The sequence below is a fragment of the Hipposideros armiger genome, unplaced genomic scaffold, assembly GCF_001890085.2.
Source record: "Hipposideros armiger isolate ML-2016 unplaced genomic scaffold, ASM189008v1 scaffold_93, whole genome shotgun sequence".
Taxonomy (NCBI): domain Eukaryota; kingdom Metazoa; phylum Chordata; class Mammalia; order Chiroptera; family Hipposideridae; genus Hipposideros; species Hipposideros armiger.
This window is the reverse complement of record NW_017731443.1, coordinates 2,160,988-2,172,068: the sequence shown is the minus strand read 5'-3', so window position 1 is coordinate 2,172,068 and position 11,081 is coordinate 2,160,988. Positions and strand designations below refer to the sequence as shown.

General features: G+C 51.0%; 1 protein-coding gene across 2 annotated transcripts in view; it reads right to left on the bottom strand.

Annotated features, from left to right (window-relative positions):
• Nucleotides 1-6,950: 6,950 nt before the first annotated feature.
• The window catches only part of CDCA5 (cell division cycle associated 5), a 6,606-nt gene continuing 2,475 nt past the window's right edge, over nt 6,951-11,081 (bottom strand). For both annotated transcript variants that reach the window (XM_019645587.1, XM_019645586.1), the window contains 2 exons: nt 8,885-9,319; nt 6,951-8,717 (listed from right to left, as the gene is read on the bottom strand). In XM_019645587.1, the coding sequence (XP_019501132.1) occupies nt 8,637-8,717; nt 8,885-9,319 (516 nt within the window). In that variant the 3' untranslated portion in view covers nt 6,951-8,636. The remainder of the gene's footprint in view (nt 8,718-8,884; nt 9,320-11,081) is intronic.

Genomic DNA, 11,081 nt, shown 5'->3' with positions numbered 1-11,081 from the left:
GTTCCCATAATAGATCTCCAGAGATGTCAGCCTGCCTATTTAGAGGCAGACCAGCAAGAGGCATCCAAGAGGGGCTACACACAGAATAGTCCGGTAGGAGAATGGAAGGTCAACCCTGAAGGGAAAGTCTTCATCCCCTCCTCACTCCTGCCATTGATTCTCCAAGAAACGCATCAGGCCACGCACTTCGGGAGAGATGCTTTACTTGATTATGTAGCTCCCTGGATCACTGGAATTCACTTGACACAAATAGCTCAAGATATTATCAATACATGCTCAATTTGCCAGAAGAAAAATCCCAAAACGTATCCAGACTCTAGAGGCCAAGGTCATCAATACAGAGGCCAGCTGCCCTTTGATGACTGGTAGATTGACTTCACTCAAATGCCCAGGGCACAGGGAAATTACCAGTACCTGCTTGCATGCATAGATACTTTCTCGGGCTGGATAGGAGCATTTCCCACTACAACAGAAAAGGCAGCTGAGGTAGTTAAGGCACAACTCTAGAAATATGGACTCCCCTGAAGTCTGCAAGGTGACAGTGGACCATCGCTTATCACAGCCATCACACAGAGCGTGAGCATGCACCTTAATACTACCTAGAGACTTCACATGCCATGGAGGCCCCAATCCTCGGGCAAAATAGAAAAAATGAATCATACCCTTAAAAAGACACCATGGCAAAACTCTGCCATGGAAACTCAGCTACCATGGACTCCAGCACTGCCACTGCCCTGCTGAGAGTCTGGCTGGCTCCCTGAAGCAGGCTTAAATTGAGCCCATTTGAAATTGTTCATGGAGGACCATTCCAGGCCCTAAGGGACAAAGCTCCATCTGAGTTTAACCATGAACTCAGCAGTCAGACTTGAGGGAATCCGGCCTTGGATTCACCACACCAGAATAAAGACAGAACTAGAAGATATAAAAGGTACTGCAACATGGAAATCCATGCCACCAGGGGACCTCAGATATTTGTTCTCACAGCAGTACTCCTAGGATGTTCTTCGGGGGAACAATACCATTTGAAAAAAATGAAAATGTCTGTGTTTATTTAGCCAGACATGTGCTTAATGTCTCTGATTTTTGCCTTTCAGGAGGGACGTACATAGAACAGACCTTCACCTCCTGCTTAATAGGAGTTTGTACCCCACTAGAGACTATCAGGAATCACATGATGTTCCAATCCATTGACAAGCTTATGTCATACTCTGACATCTATAACTGGGGTCCTATCGTCACCAGGAAGGACAGACCTTTCTCTCAAGTTCTTGGTGGTGACCCCTGTAGAGGAATGTGTTATGTTTACTGGTTGTACCCACTCTTGTTTTGTCATTATAGCTGACCAAGATCTGAACTGCAGTTCCACCATCTCAATGAGTTATGCCAATGGACATGTTAAGTTACCTGCTGGGTGGGTCCTCATCTGTGGGAAAACTCTATTCTTATGTGCCAACCAATAGTTCAGGAGAGCCTTGCTCCCTTGGAAGACTTACTGTTTTTATACCATAGAGACCCGACCCAACCAGACATCACAGAGAAACTGCTTTAGGCCCTGACTGCAATAGCGAGCTACACTTGTTTAGTCCAGCCTAATACGCAGCCCTGTCTCTCTTTGTGATGCCAGCCATGACTATCGCCCTCACCATAGAAATCAGCAGAAGGGCCTGCTCTGTGGTAAAAGCCCTGAAAGCCACCTCTCCGGCCATCCATGCTATCGGGAAAAAACTAGGACAAGTTAGAGAGGCCGTGCTTAAAAATCAGGCCGCTATGAATTATCTGTTACTAAGATGTGAGAAATTCAAAGGACTTTGCTGCTTTAACCTTACCAATAATTCCCAACTGATTGAGGAGAAGGTTAAAGAAATTCATGATCTAATATCTAATATTAAAGAGAGAGAAAGGGTTTTGGTCTTATCTATCCCGACTCACCTCCTGGTTCCCCAACCTTGCCAGTTTAAGGGAAGCATTTCTCGTTTTCCTTTTGTTTGTAATTGTAGGGCTTATGTCTTGCTGCTGTATTCAATGTGCCCCCACTTATAGGTCTGCTGCCAGCTGGCTGCTGAAGGCCCAACAGACACTGGAAGCTCGAGCCTTTCTTCAATGTCATAGTGACCAATTTCACCTCAAGCTAGTCTCATAGATACGGATTTTGCCTTTTGACAGTGGGGAATTGAAGCAGGGCCCAGTTGAGACCCCTCTCAATGTCCCTGGCTTCACCTCTCCCTGTCCTATAGCCTAACAATAGATCATCCCCCACCGCTTGAGCTAGGAATGTCCCATCCCAGTTCCCTGCTTTAGAAAATTAACCTGAAATTTATGATTAATACCTTCATGCTTAATGATCACAATCTTTATGGCCTAGCATCTTTCCAGGTTACTCCCATCACTGCTCCTGGGTTGATGACCATGTCGGAGAGCCACATTGCCAGAGGGAAGGCTCCATGAAGCAGAACAGACCCCCCGGAACCGTCACGTAGCCTCTGGAGGAACGCCCAGATTTTCCCTTAAATACCTTCAGCGGGTCTGAGAATGTTAAGGCAGTTTTTGGAGGTGTTAACCCGCTGCCTTCTGAGACCACCGATGCTCTGATAATAAACGCTTCTTCTAGGACCCAACTCCTGTGTCGATCTATTGACTGAGCTGCACAGGCAGCACGAGCCCGGACTCAGTTGGGCTCCAGTTTCAATCTGCCTCTGGCAAATGGCCATGGGAGTGTGTCTACCCAAGCTCCAGAGCCTGACATGCAGAGAACATACCTTGCCCCCAGACCAAACTACCCCTCAAGTTCTTGAACAATGAAAAGTGAGGGGTCCCTAACAGGCAGCCTTAAAGACTGCCCAATAACCAGGAATGTGGGCACACAGTCAATTGACAGGAAAGAGCTGTGGCCCCCTACTTCTGGGGTGGGTCCCACTCACATACGAGGAAGACAGTGATGCTTAGGAGGGACCTGCTGGCCAGCAAGGAGGTCATTCAGAACAGAACAGGGAGAAGGCAAGGGAACGAAGAAGGAAGAGGGCCAAGTGAAGGTGCAAACCCACAGCTGTCGAGCCCCAGGCCCTGACCTCCGTGGGGAAAGCCCTGTCACCCTACCTGCCCCGGGCCCTCACCGTATGCAAGCATTCTGCAAACGGCTGATTTCCTTCAAGGTCTGCTGGGCGCCACAGTCTTCCTTATCCAGGAACCCGCTCTCCTGGATCTCCAAGTCCCTAGGGCAGATGTGCAGTGAGGGTTGGCCCAGAGGGTCGAGAGGCTGGGGGAAGATGAGGTGGGCAGTGTGGGCAGGGAGCCCAAGGCCCGGCTCTTTCAGTGCTGCTGGGCCCCCCTCTGCCCACTCCAGGGCTGAGTCCTGGCCCAGCTCTGCATGTTGATGGGCGGGAGGGGGGGGAGATGAACCGTCAGCCTCCCTCGCCTTTACCACACAGACTTACTCTTCAGGGTCTTTGGGCTCGGGGAGCTCTGTCTCGCTCAGGAGTGTAAATAGGAACTTGGCCGTGGGTTCTGGTTGCAGGTCCAGCTTTGGCTCTGAAGAGGGTGGCTATGGCAGAGAAGATGTCATGGTGACTGAGGCGGCATGAGGCTGGCAGCCCGAGCCTGGGTCATCCCATACCCTGGAGCGATGGCTGGGATTTTAGATCTCCACCCAGGCAGGGGAAGAACTTTTCCAACCCTCCTGCCATCCCCATGCTTGGCTCCCCAGAGACCTGAAGGTCTTCCGGCTTCTGCTCCTTAATAGGTGGCACCACTGGCTTCTTGATGGGCTTAGAGTGGACTGTTTGTCTGCCCTGGGGAGACTGGGGGAGACAGAAGCCTGATTGGTGAGCCAAGTCCACCATCCCGCTGGCCTCCCCTTTCCGGCCTCATCTGGTTTTCTTGGGGCAGCCTCCGGCCTGGAGAGCCTCCACCACTAACTCTGTCCAGCCAACTAGATCCTTCGAAGTTAGGGTTGCCAGCTTTAGCCATTGACAGAGGGACGCAGCCTGACTGGGCTGGAGGGAAACATCTAGTCCTCCATGATGTGCCTGGAAGCTGGGGGGACGGGGACAAACCTGAGTGTCCTCCACCCTCAGGGAGCTCAGACTACTGTATAAACGTGTGTGCATGACACACAGACTCAAGCTTAAAGGTACCATGATGGAGGTCTGTGCAGGGTTCAGGGAATAATAAAGGAGGGAGTGGCCAGCTCTACCTGAAAATAACTATTGTTCATTGAACATTTCTGTACTAAGCCCTTTACTTGTATTATTTTATCTCACTCTCGTCAAAACACTATGAGGTAGATACTATTATTGTTCCCATTTTACAGATAAGGAAATTGAGGCACAGAGAGGCTAATTAACATGACGGGTCCTACAGCTAGAAACTGGTAACACCAGGATCCAAACTCTTTTGGGCTCTGGAATCTGTGCTCTTACTCATCATGCTACTGCTGCGGAGGGGACAGGCAGGTCAGAAAGGCTGAGCAGAGGTGACACTTGAGCCAGACATAACGGATGCAGGACTCACCAGGTGAGACAGAAGCGGGGAAGAGGAGGCAAGGCAGAGAGCAGGATGCGCAAATGCTCAGAGGCGTGGACCTCGTCGCAGCTCAGGGCCCGTGGTGGTTCCCTGAGCCTTAAGACCAGAGTCGTGGCCACCATTCTCACTAAGTCCTCATGAGCCCTGCCAAGGAGTCTGGACCGGCAGGAGTTTGGGTTGCAACAAGAGAAAACAACGTTGACTAATTTGAGCAGAAAAGTATTTATTGGAAGGATATTGGGGAGTCGCAGAATTCATAGGAGGAACAGATTCCAAGGGCAGGAAGTGTGGGACACTGGCTGCCAGGACCACCCAGAGTCCTGCCGCAGGAGCGAACTGCAGTGACCTGCCATCTCCACACAGGACAATGGAGGCCCAGGGCCACTGGACACACAGGACCACCCCCTCGATGAACCCTCAATTGTTCTTCCCTCTTCTCGGTTCTCACTTCAGGTGTAGAATCTGATTGGCTGAGCTCAGGTTAGATGCCCACATCCCTGGTTTCTGGGATCAGGAAGAGCAAGTGTCTGGCCTCTTCACGCCCATGGAGGGAAGTGGGATCCTAGAGCCAGCCCACTTGTGGAGGCTGAGATGCTGGGCAGCCCAAACCCAGTAACCATCCTTATACCATTGTACTGACAATGGGAAGTCACCAAAGGGTTTTGTTTTTTAAATTATGGCAAAATACATGACAAAATTTACCATTTTAAGTGTACAGTTCAGTGGCATTAAGCATTATTAAATGCTATGCAATCATTACCACCATCCATCTCCAGCACTTTTTCATCTTCCCAAAATGAAACTGCTCCCATTAAACAATAACTCTCTTGGGCCAGCCAAGTGGCGCGTTGGTTAAGAGCTGGCTTGGGATGCCAGAGGACCCCGGTTCGGATCCCACATATGAGGGCCAGTGACACTGCCCTCTACAGCTAAGATGCTGAACAACAGCTCAACCTGGAGCTGGGCTGCCGTGAGTCGCTGGCGACGGCGTAGGCTGCAGCCCCTGTGGCAGTGGGTTGCCATGGGCTACCGTGTGTAGCCAGCAGTCAGCGTGAGTGGCCAGCAGCCGCCGTGAGCAGCCATCCAGAAGCCGGTGACTTATCTGCCTCACCCGGGAAGAGCACAGTGATGGCACTAACTTGGGCCAGTGAAGCAACGTCCTCCACAACTAGACTGAAGAACAAAAAGGACAGCAAATTCCCCAGTAAAAATCTTTAAAAAAACAGAACAATAACTCTCCATTCCTGCCGCCCCAGCCCCTGGCAAGCACCATCATTCAACTTCCTGTTTCTGAGTTTGACTATTTTAGGTACCTAAGTCATATAATATTTGTTCTTTTATTACTGGCTCATTACACTTAGCATCATGTTTTCAAGGTTCACCCATGTTGTAGTATGTATCAGAATTTCATTCCCTTTTAAGGCAGAGTAATATTCAATTGTGTGTATATACTGCATTTTGTTTATCCAGTCATCCATCAATGAACATTTGTGTTGCTTCCACCTTTTGGACATTGTGAATCAGGCTGCTGTGAACGTGGGTGTACAAATACTTCTTTGAGTCTCTGCTTTCAATTCTTGTGGGTATTACACCCAGAAGTAGAATTGTGTCAAAGGGTTTTAAGCAGAGGAGAAACAGCACCATATTTTGTCTCCGGAAACTCATTCTGGCCGCAGTGGGAAGTTTGGAGAGATGAGAGATTAAAGGGAAGGAGACTCACTAGGCCAGGACAACTGTCCAGTGGCCCCTGGATGGGGTAAGGGAGTGGGTGGAGCTGCAGATGGCCCCAGGGTCCTGGCTTGTGCGACTGAGGCAGCTCGTGGTGATGCTAATGGTGTAGGGTGCACAGGAACAGGCAAACTGGAGGATGAGCTGAGTTCAAGATGACGCCTGAGTTGAGATACAGTTCTAAAACAGTTCTAGATTCTTGTTTGAAGCTCAGGAGAGAGGCATGGGTTGGAGATAAAGCCTGGCCACGAGGTGGCTGAGAGCCTGGGGTTGTCCAGGGAAAGCAATCAGATTGGACAGAGGGTCCAAGGCTGAACCTGTGTGTCGTGACATTTCAGAAGCCAGGAAAGAGGGGCAGCACTGTCATGACCCCCAAAAGGATGCTTTTGGCTCAGGATGCGGAGGCCTGAGTCTAGTGAGGACAAGTAAATGGGACAGAAGCAGAGAGCAACTTCCAAACATCCTTTCGAACATTCCAGGCAGCCCTGCCTTTGGAGGAGCAGGTGTGAACGACTGGACAGAAAAACAGTCATGGGGAGCGGTGGCAGTGATCTACCACAGGGCTACTGGAGGCCCGGCTGGCAGCCCCCTGTACAAAGGGACACATCTGTGACACAGCCCAAAGGCTTGGCTTCCTGGGCCTCACACGCTCAGCTCTGCCTTTGACCCAATAAAAGAAACAATCTACAAACAGACAGAAACTCTCCAATCAGGTGTTTTCTTTTTAATTTAAAGAAACTGCAACTTTCCCTTAAACCCCACATTCTTAAGTTTTTCAGGGACAGAGAGAGGTTTACAGTGATGACATTAGCTCAACATCATTAGGCTGCTTCTGACTCTTCTCTGCTGGACTGATACACTTCCCAGGAGGTCTGTGCCAGCCAGTGAGGACAGGAATCCTTTGGCTGTGGTCCAGCTCAGGCCCATCTGGCCCACCCCGGCAAAGGGGCTTGCTTGCAGGGTCTGACAAAGTGAGAAGCGTTGAGCAGGTAAGCTGGGATTCGCGGGCCTTGCAAAGTGTTTAATTAGCGCCCACCAGGCTGCGCCATTTCCAGTACCCTGACCAAGCAAGCGTTCATCTTCCCTGCCGTCCTCTGCCCTCCATCAGCCCCTCCACACTCCTCTTAGCTTCTATATCCAGGAACCTGCACACATCAAGAGGTTCAACTACCTGGGATATAGCGGAGGTTGTGGTTGGGCAACCTTTGAAAACACACCTTTTACCAGCATTGAGAAGAGAAATGGGGTGGGGGAGTGGGGTTCCCTGGAGACAGTGAGACAGCCCTCTCCCCAACTCAACTCCTAGCATCAGCCTCAGGCAGTGCTCTCATGTGAGAGAACACTGAGAGCTACAGGTTAAAACTGCTATCACCCCCTGCCCCTTTCTGGCCCGTGAGAAAAGCTTCCTAGAACTTCACAAGCATAGCTGCAAAGCGCTAGTGGCATTGGACTGTTCAACCTGTACATTTTTGTTCTAGAGCTGAGTTGACTCTCTGCTTTATTTTGTAAAAAACGTGTGGGTCACAAGAGGGAGCGCCTCTGCCACGGGCCCCTTACTGGCCTGTGCTGGTGTCCAGTCCAGATGCTCTGAGCCTCAGGTTTTGTGGAGGCTGGAGCCTATGGTGTCTGGCACCACCCCCCAAAACGCACTCTTTACCCACATAGCCATCAGCCTGGCATTTAACCAAACATCTCAACAGCAGAACACAGGACAACAAAACATAGCTTCTACGCAGTAAACACCTATGGTCTGAGACCCAACCAAAGCTTCCCACCCTCCTTCAAAACCTGACTCCACTGGCTGCGTGTCCAGCTACTTCCTCACAGTCTGTCCCCAATCCATGAACTCTCTCTTGGACCATCTACAGAATCAAAGAGGAAACCCAAGCCGTTTATATCGATGGAACTACGCCACCAACAGAAGGCAACTCAGGAGAGAGCGCCTGAGGCTGCTATGGCCCTGGGTGCCTGTTTCTGTTGGGGCTGGTCAGAGGCGTCACATCTCCCAAGCAGAGCCGAGGTGCTCTCACCCACATTCCCCAGCCCTGTAACCTCCTCTGGCCAGGCCAGTGATTCCTCCTCCCTCTGTGGCACAACTGGAAACTAGCCAGGATACTCTGGGAGGCAGGGAGGAGGATGGGGGAGGGGGGCTCGTGTCACTGACTAGAGACAGCATATCAGCGTGTGGCTGGGCCAGGGGAGCCCCATTTCCTGAAGCCAAAATGGCAGCTGCCATTGCACAAACATTCATAGGACAGACCTCACGTGCAACCACAGCACATGCACAGGTAACAAGGCCGGAAGGGGACCCCAAGTGTCCTTTCCTCAGGAAGAAGGGGATATGTACAGGGGGAAGAAGGGGAGGTCTGGCCAGGTACACCCATTTCATCTCATTCAACCAGAAGATCAAACTTCTCAGCAGCTTCAAACTCAGCATTCATGGCTGCGGCCCACTCATCCAGCTCCGATTTCTGGAGGAAAAAAATGGGGGGCAGGTGAGTGGAGAGAGGGGCATGCTGGCTGCAGCATCTCTATTCATACCCTGCAGGCGCTGCCTTTCCCCAAAAACAGCCAGAGCTGAGCCCCAGCCCAGCGTGTCCGTGTGACGACAGAAGGCCCCTGCCCATCCATCACTCACCAGGATCTCCGGCACCTTCTTCTTCTTTCGTTTCTCTTTCACAACCAGTGGGGAGATTCCAGGGAGAGTCATGTCTGGGGTCCAGGGAATCACATGGACCTTGGGGACCTCAGTGAATTCTGAACATCCCAGAGGCGAGACTCCAGCCAGGCCTTCTGCCCCCAGCAGCCCCTCGAAACCAAAGCAGGACTGGCGGCCTGGGGTGGAGGTAGAAGCACAGGCCAGGGCCTCCAGCCGGCTGTAGGATCGCCTGACTTTCTTAGACATCTCCAAGTCTCTGGCGCCCAGGTCATCCCCACAGCTGGACTCAACATTCGGGCTGTACGGCACTGGAGTGGGGGTGAGGGTGACGGGGACACTGCATGTCTTGACGAGGTCCTCCCTGGTAGGCTCCCTGTTAGGAGGGTTGTTTTCTTTCTCCAAGAAAAAAGCAACCTGTATCAGGACAGAAGAGAGAGCACCTCCCTGTTACTGAGCTGTGTTACTTCCTTCCAGAAAGGCCCAAGGGGATGTAGAGCGGAAGGAAAGAGCCACAGGACAAACACTTTTAAAAGGAAAAAAGGAGACAGGTCAGGCAACAACTCAGGCCCCGAGACGGATGCGGGGAGGGGAAGGAAAGGACAATCGGTCACTGCTCCTGAGGAGTCTTTCGTGACACAAGACTTTGCCACCACCTGCTGGTGCTGCCAGCTGTCTCCAAAACATGACTGGCATGTAGCTGCCTCTAACTGATGCAGCCCACAATACCTGTCATCTAGATCAGTTCAATAAACTCCTAACTGCTCTTCCTGCTTCTCTCTTGCCCCCGGTGGTCCATTTGTCACAGTTGGCAATGACTTTCCTGGAATGTCTATCAAGTCAGTAAGTACTTACTGGTCACCTGCCTGCTCCAGGCACTGGAAGTACAGCAGGGACTAAAGCTGAGAAAACCCCTGTCTCCATGGGGCTTCCATTCTAGTGAGGGAAGAGATAATAAATAGGGGAAACCATGCAGCATGTTAGCGGTATTGGGCATTTTGGGAACAAACTCAACAGGAGAGGGTATCAGGGCAGTGTTGGAATTTTAAGGAGGTGAATGCAGGCCTCACTGAGATGGCATTTGAGCTACAACCTGATGGAAGTGGAGGAATGAGTCACCTGGAGGAACAGAAGGTACAAAAGTCCTGGGGCGAAGGTACCAGTGAGGAACAAGGGCTGTGTGCCTGAATCGAGGAAATAAGGAGAGGCACTGAAGACCGGGTATGAGAGGTCATCAGGGGCATTATAGGGCGTTTTGTAGGCCACTATAAGGGGAGACCCAGGGAGCCCTGGCAAGGTTGTGAACAGGGCATGTGGATTAAGAGGTTCACATATTGGCCCTTCAGAGGCTGCTTCCTCAGGGATGTCGTCCCTTACCATGGAGTCTAGTTCAGACCCTCCTCACCTCTGCTCATCACCCTCTGTCACAACAACTCTCTCCCCTACAGCAACCATCACTATCCTGTTTGGGCTTGTCCACTGGTTGACTGTCACCCCCAAATAGAACGCAAGCTTCATGAGAACAGGGGTCTTCATCTGTCTGACTGACCCTGCCTGTGCCCCCACCTTCAGCACAGCCCTGCATGCAACAGGGGTTCAGTAAGTATTCACCCAATTAATGTACACAAAACTGGGCACTGAGCTGTCTGGCAGCCCAGACAAGGGAAAACAGGACAAATTCAATGACTCCTGTGGTCAGCTAGAAGGAAGTACATTGCTTATCAAGAGAGACATGTCTGCAAACTCTGGAGACTATGCCCCATGAGTCTTAGTCAAAGGGATGCTGAACAACATGGGGGTTACCCGACTACTACTTCCTCATCCCCTATAGTCAAGCAGTCACCCAAGTCCTCACAGCTTTTTCTGCTTATTATCTCATCAATCTATCAGTCAACAATAAGAATGAGTGGCTACCAGTCTCTGCCCTCAAGGCACTTACTGGGGAGAGAAAGACAACAAGAAAATTACTCCCAGCCATTGATAAGTTCTAAGAACTATTGGGTCGTCAGGGAAAGTCATATTTTTCTGTTTTTCAATGCAAAAATGTGTCATGACTTTCTCGACAACCCAATACATTAAGAAATGTGACAGCGAGGGCTGGCCGACTGGTGCAATGGTTAAGAACTGGCTTGGGATGCCAGAGGGCCCCGGTTCGGATCCCACATGAGGGCCAGTGACA